Source organism: Sardina pilchardus, chromosome 18 (genome assembly GCF_963854185.1).
Source record: "Sardina pilchardus chromosome 18, fSarPil1.1, whole genome shotgun sequence".
NCBI classification, from domain to species: domain Eukaryota; kingdom Metazoa; phylum Chordata; class Actinopteri; order Clupeiformes; family Clupeidae; genus Sardina; species Sardina pilchardus.
In genome coordinates this window covers 16,895,048-16,907,547 of record NC_085011.1, presented here as the reverse complement: position 1 = coordinate 16,907,547, position 12,500 = coordinate 16,895,048, and the positions used below count along the sequence as shown (strand labels likewise).

The 12,500-nt window shown below is 47.2% G+C and overlaps 1 protein-coding gene across 1 annotated transcript in view; it reads right to left on the bottom strand.

The window, feature by feature from the left end:
• Positions 1-12,500, bottom strand: part of adgrb3 (adhesion G protein-coupled receptor B3) — a 161,197-nt gene that overhangs the window by 58,213 nt on the left and 90,484 nt on the right. The window contains 2 exon segments of the mRNA XM_062519914.1: positions 5,254-5,362; positions 11,670-11,738. Coding sequence (XP_062375898.1) covers positions 5,254-5,362; positions 11,670-11,738 — 178 coding nt within the window.

Here is a 12,500-nt window from a genome sequence, read left to right as displayed (position 1 = left end):
TCACAGTGAAGGCGCTCCTTCAGATTCAGTTGTGGCACAGCGAGCGGGAAGAGTCCTACTGTATCTCCGAGCAAGCCACAGGTCTCAGGTCAGAGAAGGGTGTTGCGCTAATGCTGAAAAATGAGGAGGGATCACACGCTTGTTGACCTCGAGCACTTCAGCATCCGAAGCCTTTAGTGTGTCAGACACTCGCATGCAATTTTAACAATTCTTCCAGCACTTTAGCCACATCTGACTTGCAGCGAAACCCAAAGTGATCTGAGAACCTTTCTTACAAAAAAAAGAAAAGAATACTCTTTGCTCTTCCTTTGCTAAATGGACACAGCTTGCTAACAAGCAAAGCCGAGTAAATGAGCTGTACCTTCTAGCGCCTTGATAAGTATACTGATACAGACGGTTGTGAGGAGTGTGAACCCATTACATAGTCTCTCACATATTCCTGAAAGCACTTTGATTGGCTGAAATGGTGCACCGCAGTGCAGAAATGGATGACTCACTTTTCAGAAAACGTTGCAGTAGTTCAGGCAGGGGCCGGAGTTTTTTTTTTTTTTTTTTTTTTCAACCACATCACGCCTGATGCGAATAGCATTTCCAAAAACATACTGAACACAAAGCTCGCCCCTACACATTTTTGCAAAAGACATTACGGAGCCGAAGCCTGTCATGTTAACTCATAGATCAGACGGTGCCAGGCACTGAGTGTGTGTGTGGCGTTCGTTGTTTGGCTGGCTATCGTGTTTACGGTGTCCCTCCTCGTTTGGTTCAAACGCTCGCCGCGTCCGTAGGCTGTGCGGCTCCGTGTGGAGGTTGACTCGATCGGAGAAGGGAGCAGAACGAGCCGCATGTTGGCCATCAAGGTTACACGGCTTAAAAACGTGGAAGGACAGCACACACGCAGCCAGCAGTGACAAGCGAGGGAGAGTATTTATCGCACTGTCGAGGCAAGGGCCATAAATTCAACTGGAAATGATACAGCAATATCTTATTTGGCCACATGATTTCCTCTTGGCCACCGCCACAACCCTGCCACTGCATTTTCTTTCTTTCTTTCTTCCCTCCTGTCTTCCTTTCTTTCTTTCTTTCTTTCTTCACCCTTACTCTCTCCATTCTTCTATACTTTTAATCAGAGAGAGCAGACAATAACTAAAGCCGCAGGTTATTTACTCAAATGAATATGATGTCAATACGGGCATTCCCTATATGGGGCCGGGAATCAATAGTGGGAGCTTTATTTCTTATTTTGTTGTCATCTGAGCCACAGCCCAGGAGAGACAGGGGGGAATTGCCTTTAAGCTGTTAGGGGGGGGAGACAACAGCGAGGGTGTCTTCAGTGAAAAATGGAGGGGATCTCTCCCGAGACTGGAGATTTCATATTTGTTCCATACTTCAATGTGAGCCCAACCTCTGGGGCCTGTCTGTGGCTTTGAGTTTGAAAAACTGCTCTGAGGCCCGCACGCGACCACGTTTTAAGCTTTAATAAATAAATAAAAGATTTGTTAATCAATTCCCTTTTTGTAGAAGGAAGAGAACAGTAGGGTTTTTTTTTGCTAAAGGGGCTTTAAAAAGGCTTTGAGCTACACCAGCACAGCACAGGTTTGTGGGTGGATGGAGAGTCACAGCATCCAAAAAGCTCCCATTACTCAGAAGATCCCTGAGATGGTTCATTTTTAGGAGCTACCCGCCACTGAAACGGAACATGTAGGGCTCTTAGTGCGTGGGTATCCTTGCTCTCTTGTTAATGCACTTCTGTTTTCCCTCTCTTTTCACTATGTTTTTGCTACTGTAGGTTATGGAGCCTCTACTTTCAAAGCCGTGCTACCCTCTCTTCCCATGGACAATTTCATCTAAAAAGCACTGCTGCCCTGTCCAGGGTGACACACTAGCAATCTCACACACCATATACTGTTATAAACACAATAAGGAAGCACTTTCAGGGTTGGCTACCTCGGGAGATGATAAAAGATAGTCCCGGAAAGCACTCTGCCACATATAGAAAGTCACCAATCAAACTGCTATTTAATGCTGCTATTTAATTCCACTTAATTCTTTTCCAAGGACAACAGCCCAATGATAAATGAGAGCTGGCATATTTTGACAATAAGCAATTTAATGCGCATTCAAAAAACATTTCTCCGAGGTTGTACTTTGAGGCCACAGACTGACACGGAGGAGTATTTCTGTCTTTACCTTGCAGTCCCAATGTCAGAGGGGGGAGGGATACGCCTACTTACTTCCCCATGAGCCAAGGACAAGGATGATTCAGTAATTAGGCCTATGCAACTCTGACTGTAGCATGTGGAGTGTAGAAATATGAGGTGCACAAATATCACTGGCGCCATGTTTCCCCTCCAGACAAAACACAAACCATTTCAAGACAGAATAATGTCTGCAATTAGTCGTTAGTGTTCACACACAGATGTGCACACCCACATCCCAATTAAACTAAATGGCCTCTTCTCAAAGCATACAGTCTAAGTACTGGTTTAGCGGATGAAATGTAAGAGGAAATAGGGAATATTGCTCACAACAAAAGGTAAAATGAACCCCATTAACTCCCAATGAGTGAACTGAAAATGAACCATAAAAAATTCAGAAGCTTTGTCGAATTAAACATTTATTCTGTTTGTGGATCACAATCTAGTATGTACACATAACCTGAAGGACACCAGAAAGTAAATAAAACTTAACCATTTTTTTTCTTATTTCTCTTTAAGGTACAGTACCTCATGAGGCTTTCACCACAAAAAAACTCCCCCTCTCTCTCTCTCTCTCTCTCTCTCTCTCTCTCTCTCTCTCTCTCTCTCTCTCTCTCTCACACACACACATTCTCTTGCTTTCTTAAGCTATAGATGACATATTGGTGTCTGTAAAAAGTGGGTCATGTGTAACAAGCATAAACCTCCAGGAGGACATGGAGGTGTGCGCAGAAACATGAGAAGCTGGAGATAGCCTAGCGCAGCCTAGCCTAGCGTAGCCACGGCTAAAGATTCCCCCCAGGGGACGGTTCAAGAGCGTAAATAATTGAGGCGATCTACATTAAAAGCATGCTTAGCTCGCTAAGTAACGCAACACGGACAATCAGGACGTCTTCATCCAGTTCAGTGTGTGTGTGTGTGAGAGAGAGTGTGCTAGCTGTGTGTGGTGCCACGGGGCTGGAGAGGAAATGAGCAGCGGTGGCTCTGCCAGTGCGGTGAAGCCTTTGTGTCTGATGGGAGCCTACAGATAAGTGAACCTGACAGTAAAGGGTGGTAAGTTGGGGAGGAAGTCGGGGTCGGAGGGAGGGGCGTAAGATGAGGAAGCCTTTCCACCATGACCTCCTGTGTGTGTCACGCCGTGTCTCCGGGCTATACGCTGCTCCACTACACTACACAACAACCCTCTCTGCCAGAGAACAGTCTTCCCGCCGATAACTATTTACATACAATATGTACATTAAGTCCTCCCTGAATGCATTTTACCTCGAGGAATAAACAGATAAAAATAGATAAATAGAATGAGAGGAATAAAAAGCTATGCAAAACATATATTCTTTTTTTTCCTCAGGACAAAATGCCTGAATGTGTTTAACAGTTGAGTGCCGTTGTAGCTGTTCTGCTACTTTATACATTTCGGTTGATGCAGGAAAGAACACATCTTTTCTGACAGGCTCACAGAAGTACTAGGGAAGGGAGGCCTTAAGAACACTTTAATGGTTCTTTCTTGTTGTTGTTGTTGTTGTTGTTTTTCCCTGTAGAGTGCCACTGTCTTCGCAGTAAACATAAAAAATTCAGTGCTCCTACTTACCGAGGGAATAGCTGCTGAAACAAGCCTTGGTATTAACCAAATGAAAAAGGCAGTCTGCTGACAATCCCATCCTTTCCAAAACCAACTAACCAATTAGCAGCTTAACGCTCAACTCAATTCAAACTGTACACATGTATAAACATCAGGGCCCGTATTCACAAAGCATTTTATCTTACCACTAAGAGTACTCCTAAATCGCGCTAGAAGATTTTAGTTAGGAGTTTTCCCCTAAAAGTTATTCACAAAGCCTTTCAGACCTACATTTAGTAAGGAGAAACGCCCACTCCTAAACTAAAAGTGAGTCTTCGTTGCTATGGTTGACATCATTACTCATGCACGAGCTTGATGAAAGTGACCACCTTGATTGGCTGGTGATTATAACGCGGGAATGATGGCAAACCTCCCCTACAATGACGAGTTGAGTGACAGGTGTTAGGTCTTAGCTGGTGAGAATGCGTGCGCTATGTCGGGCTGTGAAGGATGGAAGATGATGAATAAATAGGCATAGCCTTAATGAATAAAGAGTAAAGCAAGCCTAGGCTTAATGAATCACTATGGACTGGAGCAGTATCTTTGCAACATGTTTTAAATTAATCTGTATGAAAACACGTAGCCTATATTTGCAAAGAGGAGAAGCGATTTAATTTAATTAGGCACAATGAGACGTTACATTTAGTTTACATGCAATGGTGGTTTTGGTTGTCGGTGGCATTATTACATTTGCATCCTTAGTTGCAATGCACATTTATTCCCTTGCATGACAGCGAGCTCCTGCACTGCACGGTCATTTCAAAACATCGCGACGTGAAATGCCACTAAAAGCGGGTTGTGAATAGCTCTTAGTGAGTTAGAAGTCCTCTCGAGTTCTTTTACGCTGTCCTAGACTTAGGAGCTACTTTTAGGCTTAGAATGCTTTGTGAATAACTTTTAGTGAAAAAAATTAGGAGTCATAAAGTTAGGAGTGACACGCCCATTATTTTTAGGAGTTCCTCCCTAAATTCGCCAGTTAGGAGCTACTTTTAGCCCTAAAATTCTTTGTGAATACGGGCCCAGGAGTTGAACACACACACACACACACACACACACGTGCTGAAAGTGACTCATGGCTGCTTGGTGAACCAGTGTCTGAAAATGGAGACATTCCTCTCCCTCTTCTCCACAGTCATTCACATCACTGATATTGGACGAGGGAGCTTTCATAGGAATTTAGCACATCAAGTGGAAAGTGCTTGATTTTAATTAACATTATTGATTCACAGTTGTCCCCCCCACCCCATCACCCTCCAACCCCCCCACCAACCCTGGCCACACCAGGCTCCATTTATCCTGCATTACTGATGGCCAAAGGAAATTGACATGGGGAGTCAGCAGCCCCCCCCTGGCGGATTAAATGTCTGTGTGAACGCACCGGCGCCAAATTAAAGAGGTATCGAGATGAGCTGCGCGCAATGACACTTCGGAATGGCTTACCCAGGTTCCCCGTCATCAGGTAGGCATTGTGGAAGTCTTTCATGCCCAGGCCAACGATGTGGATGAACTCCTCGATGACTTGCATTAACTCCACCGAGCCTGGGTAGATCTGAAACAGGAAGGAGAGAGAAGAAGAACAAGAGTGAAGGAGATGTCAAGAGAGTTGAGAGTTTAAAGATTCATTTCTTTTCATCGTCTTTGTGGCAGTTGTGTGCAGCCGAGCGTACAGCAGACCTACTAAAGATGTGCGATATATTCAAGTTATAACACAAGGACATGAGATTGTATTTTCGACCAAGTCTACGCTACAGTCTGAATTATGACCCTAATGCACTTTTATATGAATCCAAACTCTTTTAACCTTATGAACTGCATAAAGTCTTCTGCCTGTGTCATAAAAGCTAACACAATAAGGGAGAAAATCTCTCTTAATGTTTACTACCATTTTCACATCCTATCATCTTAAAACAGAGCCATCCACATTAGGCTTAATCACGCATTTTAACATCAGAGCAACGCTTTAGTCTACAAAACAAACAACAGCCACACAAAACAAAACTAGGACACTTCTAATGCAGAAGAAATGCAGAATCACTCTTTCTTTCATTAGAGCTCAACAAAGAGTGTGTGTGTGTATCTGCGAGTCTGCCTTTGAGAGTGTGTGTGTGTGTGTGTGTGTGTGTGTGTGTGTGTGTGTGTGTATGTGTGTGTCTTGTTTTGTGCTGTGTGTGTGTGTGTGTGTGTGTGTGTCTTGTTTTGTGTGTGTGTGTGTGTGTGTCTTGTTTTGTGTGTGTGTGTGTGTGTGTGTGTGTGTGTGTGTGTGTGTGTGTGTGTCTTGTTGTGTGTGTGTGTGTGTGTGTGTGTGTCTTGCTTCGTGTGTGTGTGTGTCTTGTTTTGTGTGTGTGTGTGTGTGTGTGTCCGCAGGGACCAGCCGTCAGCACCAGCGCTGCAGATTCAGCGGAGGGCTCTGTGGAGCAGGAGTAGTGCAGGTCAGACAGTCCTTCTCCTCAGCGCCGTGTGCCTGTCACCGCACCTGACGCCTCCCAGTCGATAGCGACGCGACCCGCTAAGCCAATGATTCACCTTCGGCTGATTGGCTCGCTATCTGTCGGCACCATCTCCTCGACAGCCATTACTGCCACCAGCCTGGCGCCCCCGACACAGCACGGGTGAGCGCTGATCGAGTGAAGACTGGGCTAAATGAAGACTATGACTAGCCACCGCGCGTACACACACAGCTGAGTGAAGACTTGGCTAAATGAAGACTATGACGCTAGCGCGCTACCATTACGCCAGACTCTGACTAGCCACCGCGCGTACAGACACAGCTGAGTGAAGACTGGGCTAAATCAAGCGATGACGCTAGCGCGCTAGCATTACGCCAGACTATGACTAGCCACCGCGCGTACACACCCAGCTGAGTGAAGACTGGGCTAAATCAAGCGATGACGCTAGCGCGCTAACATTACGCCAGACTATGACTAGCCACCGCGCATACACACACTGCTGAGTGAAGACTGGGCTAAATGAAGACTATGACTAGCCACCGCGCGTACACACACAACTGAGTGAAGACTGGGCTAAATGAAGACTATGACTAGCCACCGCGCGTACACACACAGCTGTCACGGCTAGCAAAACGAGCATCTGTTGCAATATCTTCCCACGCCACGTCAAGAACTTCAGGCGTCTACTATGCTCACGCTACTCTTTGCGGTCTTCTTATAGGCAGCAACAGGGCACGCACGAGATGTGACCAGAGACATTGTATAATTAACACTCGCCGTTGGAGGAAGAGTGGGCATGTACTGTAGCTCAAGGCAGGGCACACGCATTAAAGCACTCTGGAGCTGGAGACGCCAGCCTCAGTGACGGGTAGTGGGTGGACAGAGAAAGGGCATCGAGAAGATATGAGCGCGCGCGTGTGATGCGTGTGTGTGTGTGTGTGTGTGTGTGTGTGGGGTTGTGTGGTGATGATAAAGGCTCCAGACAGACAGCAGACAGACAGGGTGTGCCATCGGGGTATGTGAGTGTATGTGTGTGTGTGTGTGTGTGTGTGTGTGAGTGTGTGTGTAGGGGGGGGGTCTGGGAGAGGACAAAAGCACATCAGCGGCGGCGGCAGCCGAACGACAGCCGAGCTCCCCTGCGGCCCGACTGGCGCGCAGTGCAAAGGGCCACTCTCCTCCAATCTATCACCATGGCAACAACCAGGGCTAGACCAACATCGGAAGCAGAGGAGAGGAGAGAGGAGGAGAGAGGAGAGAGGAGGAGAGACAAGAGAAGAGGAGAGAGGAGACGTGTGGCGAGAGAAAAGGAAAGAGGAGCAGAGATGAGAGGAGATAAGAGGACAAGAGAGAAGAGGAAAGGAAAGGAGAAGAGAGAGAAGAAGAGAAGAGAAGAGGAGAGAGGGAGAGATGAGTTGAAATGAGAGGAGAGCAGAGGAGAGAAGAGGAGAGAGGGAGAGGAGGATGGAAGAGGAGAGAGGAGAGATAAGAGGAGAGAAGAGAACAGTGCCACAGAGATGGCAGCCAAAGGCAGCTGAAGATTAGTGGGCTGGAGGGAGGTGATGGAGATAGAGGGAGAGAGCGAGCAGAATGTGTGTGTGTGTGTGTGTGTGCGTGTGCGTGTGTGTGTGTGTGTGTGTGTGTGTGTGTGTGTGTGTGTGTGTGTGTGTGTGTGTGTGTTAGAGAGAGACAGAGGGAGAGAGAGGGAGAGAGAGAGGGAGGGAGAGAGATGGAGGGAGGGAGATAGGGGAGTGAGATGGATGAGGAGATGGAGAGATGGGGAAAATGGAGGATGAATGACAGGGAGATATGGGGCGAATTGGAGAGGAAGAGAGGGAGAGGGAGAGAGGGGTAGAGGTGAGAAGGAAAGAGTGGCAATGAGGGGAATAAGAGGGTTAGAGAGAGAGAGAGAAAGAGTGAGATGATGGGTGGAAGAGAGTAATAATTAAGGATGGTTAAGAGTGAGAGATAGAGAGAGATAAAAACAAGTGATAAAGGTAGGGGATAAGAGAAGAGGAAAAGAAGTTGTGTGAGAGAGAGGGAGAAAAAGAAACACTGTGTGTGTGTGTGTGGCGGGGGGTTGTTGCTGGGGCAACTCATCTGCTCTTAGTGGGAAGCAATAACAGACGCCTGTATCAGGGCAACAGCAATGATAAGATGCCTATAAATATATTGAATTATGATCCTGCACAGTCACTCATTACATACCTAATCCTTCCGCCTGATAGACACTTATGGATGAGAGGAGTGCTGAGGAGACTGCTCGCAGCGTTTCATAAGATGTCGTGCATTCGCTCTCCGAGTCCAGGGACAGATGAACATCACTCCAAAGTTTTGCTCATAACTTTCTTAATTTGAAACCACATCAGGAGGGTCCCAGCAGAGCAGGTGGAAGGCGCCATGAAGATATATGCAGGTTTGTTTTATTATTATTATTATTATTATTATTGGGAAAAAAAAGTTGAGAATGTGTCTCCATCCTCATCTCGATACCCATCGCTGGCAGCTCCCTCACACAAATCTGTCAAGCTCCCTCACACACATCTGTCAAGCTCCCTCACACACACACATCTGTCAAGCTCCCAATCACAAGTCTAAATTCATTGGATGCAGAGGTGCTGTGCGCAGCTATTGTTTCTGTGATTTGCATCACTTTGGGGTAAACTGCAGGGTAGTTCTCTCCCCCCTGCACCCCCCCCCCCCCCCCCCCACACACACACACACACCCCTGCCCCCCTGCGCATGCTACTGAAGATTTGGCAACCCTCCCTGCTTTCTTGACTTCACAGGAAGTGGATGTATACCTGAGTAAACTGACGACCCACACTGGCGGTCTCCTCAGACACACACACACACAGAGAGAGAGACACCCTCGACTTCTCTTTAAGCTCGCCACACGGCGGTCGGCAACAGGAGTGCGCTGCCCTACGCTTCCGTTCCGCCGTTCGATTACTTCATTTCTATCGCTTTCGATCACCACCCCGGCACGCCAGCGCTGAGCCCTTTCGCTGTGGCCATGGTGATTAGGAGCCATTCGCTTCTATCTTTGTCGGCTCTATCTTTGTCCAGCGCTTGTTACAGATTGTGAAGACATTTGCCTTGGCACCAGTGCGTCAGGCCGATAAATAGAATGTGTTGGTGCTGACGTTCTGGCACCAGTGTGTGCAGCAGGCTGAACAGCAAAAGCAAATAACAACAGCCTCGTCTCCTCCCCAAAAAAAAGCCCAGAGCCTCCAAACTACTCTCGGCAAAGCCACACTGAGACGCCATGCTATTCCATTAGGGGTTCTTTAGCATGTACAGTATCAGCAAACCCCATCGATAGGCATATTTCCTTTTCTCTCATTTTCGCTCTCTATCACTCTTTTCTGTCCTATTCACCGTCTGCGTCCTGAGGCAGGTGATGCCCTTTCCAAAGACAGTATTTTGTCAGATGAGGTGACAATGGCGCAGATGTCCCCTGACGATCAGAGGTGTCGGGAGATGCTATCTTTGACAGGTCAGGGAGCCGACGTGATTGGAAAGGGCCGGCCGGTCGACAGGGAGACTGGCAGCCGGGCGATTTCACATCCTCACCTCGGAAACAAGGTGGCAGAGGTGTGACAGGGAGGTCGCGACCTACAGCCGCTGGCAAAGTCATATACAACTGCCATAACGCACACGACATGCCCAGCATACAGTCAGGGATGGCTTCTAAATGACGTGCCCTGTGCTAATTCTGTGCATGAATCCTGAATGTAAACTAAAGCATATCATGTTACTACTGTACACACCTTTGCAATACAATACCAAGATGAAAGACTGGAGAGCAGACAGACTGATTGTCACTGTTTACCACAATGCAATCCCAACAGTGCCAATGCCAATACTTCATTTAGTACAATGTTCTGTGAACGACGAGGGAGTAGACACACTGAATGTATATACTGTACTATAAAATACTTTATGTACAATAAATTAATGTAGCTTAATAAACAGGAATTAGTTCTGTTTAGTGGTTCCGTTGTGATTACACAATTATTACAATTTGACTCCACTGCAAGAACTTGAAGTAATAACATACTGATACACAATAACGACAAATAGCACATTGGCATTTTGAAGCCGTGAATCACAGAAGTGGCATGGTGAACCTCTGAATGCAGTGCTTAATTTAATGCGACTCTACTGTAACAATGTTACTGGAGCACAATAGTTCTGATGCCAGTAATACCGAAGCTTATTATCTCCCAAAGCCATGCATGTGAATTTGAGTGTGTATGTGTGTGTGTGTGTGTGCGTGTGTGTGTGTGTGTGTGTGTGTGTGTGTGTGTGTGTGTGTGTGTGTGTGTGTGTGTGTGTGTGTGTGTGTGTGTGTGTGTGTGTGTGTGTGTGTGTGTGTGTAAAGTGTCAAAAGAGAGCACGTAGAGCAAAGTGAATGCTGAGTGTCACCTCTTTTGGGGACTCTTTGTTTTGCTTGTCCTCTACACGCTCAGGCCAGCATTACCATGCCTCTCTCAAAGCCCTACACTGTTGAGTACATTTCACTAAAGGGCCACAAAGCCTCTTACGTTTGACTGACAACCCTATTACTAGTGTCTGCTTGAGTGGAAGAAGAATGGCTAAGAACTGGGGAAAAGGGGATATGTTCTTAGGTTAGACACAATGTTAATGCATTGTAGGATTTGCTATATTTCCTCGGATTTGCATTGAAGCATGAGCGTAATATTAGTCCCTTTCTCTGGGCGCCGCTCCGTAATGCGGATATATACGTCTTCATGAGTTGTGTCACGACAGAGAGGCTCTGTGTGTGACCAGCCCCTGTAGCCTCCAGTGTGCCAGTGTTGCTGCCACCATGTGGCCAGAGAGCACACTGCATGCCTTTAAATAAAAACCAGACGAGGGGGAGACGGGTGGGAGAAAAAAAAAAAGGGCCAGAAAGAATAGCCTCGGCCCCGGCGCGTGGTCAGTAGGTGGACCTGGCGTAATACCACAGCGCGGCCCTCGGGGGAGTGGACGGCCAACTCTCCCCTGACCCGACAATTACCCAGACTCCCCCGGCGCCCGCTGATTGCTATTGATTTGCCAGGAGCAGGTGGCACCTGTTCACGCCTGCTCCCGAACGCACGCTTTGCGCTTCTCTTCCGCGCTCGCACTCGGACAAATCCCAGATGCCCGATGCGGAGCGTTGCCGCGCCAACCGATGACTGGGATTTGGTTGATAAGGGGGGTCACATTGTAAACATTCCGCTCCTCATTAGACTGCCACAAGGCTGCTTGCCCCATCTACAATTTAATGTGTCAACACCATGGAGCCTGTCACTGTACCAATTACATGCACGCGTGTGTCTGATGCAACCTGGTTTGTGTGTGTGTGTGTGTGTGTGCGTGTGCGTGCGTGTGTGTGTGTGTGGCGTTTGCTCCTGGTCTCACCTGCTGAGCGTCCTCCCACTTCTCCCTGTTCTCCTCCTCCAGCAGGTTACTGATGATCTGGAAAAAGTTCTGCAAAAGAGAGAGGGAGAGAGAGAGAGAGAGAGAGAGAGAGAGAGAGAGAGAGAGAGAGAGAGAGGGAGAGAGGGAGAGAGAGAGACTGTGTTTAAAAAGAGGAATGAATGCATAAGGGAGGACATTGACTGCCAGTGATGCAACTGCCTACCAGAAGACAGTCAAAAAAAAAGACTACCAGGAATAACACACGCTTCTGCAATGTTTTCCGACGTTTCCAAACAAAAAGACAAACACACAAATCTCACAGCTTGTAAGATTTTGGTGCTAAAACCCAATGAGATCCTAGAGGATTTCAAAGTTCTAACGCCTTCATGATTCCAATTCGGGTTTTTATTAGATTTCAGAATCATTTAGCGTCTTTCATCACCATGTGAATGTGAGTCTATTCTCACAAAGATGACGGACGCTAGGGAGCGTCTCCACTGCAGTGGCTGGAACGCTGGGACTGCGTTCCCTCTTCCTGTTCCGTACCATTCCATCCTCCTACGGAGATAATCCACGTCATTTGCAACTTGAATCTACAGAAAATATCTGAGCATCCCTCCAGCTGTCCAAACACGCTATTTTGTGTGCGAGCACATTAGCATGTGTACCGAGTTTGAGTGTGTGTGTGTGTGTGTGTGTGTGTGTGTGTGTGTGTGTGTGTGAGAGCATGTCATGACGTGTGTGGCTTGTGACTAACGAGTGGCGGTGGCGAGCGAGAGCTGGGGCACCTGGGCCGCACGGCTGTTTGTGATTAACCACTTTGTCGCTCCT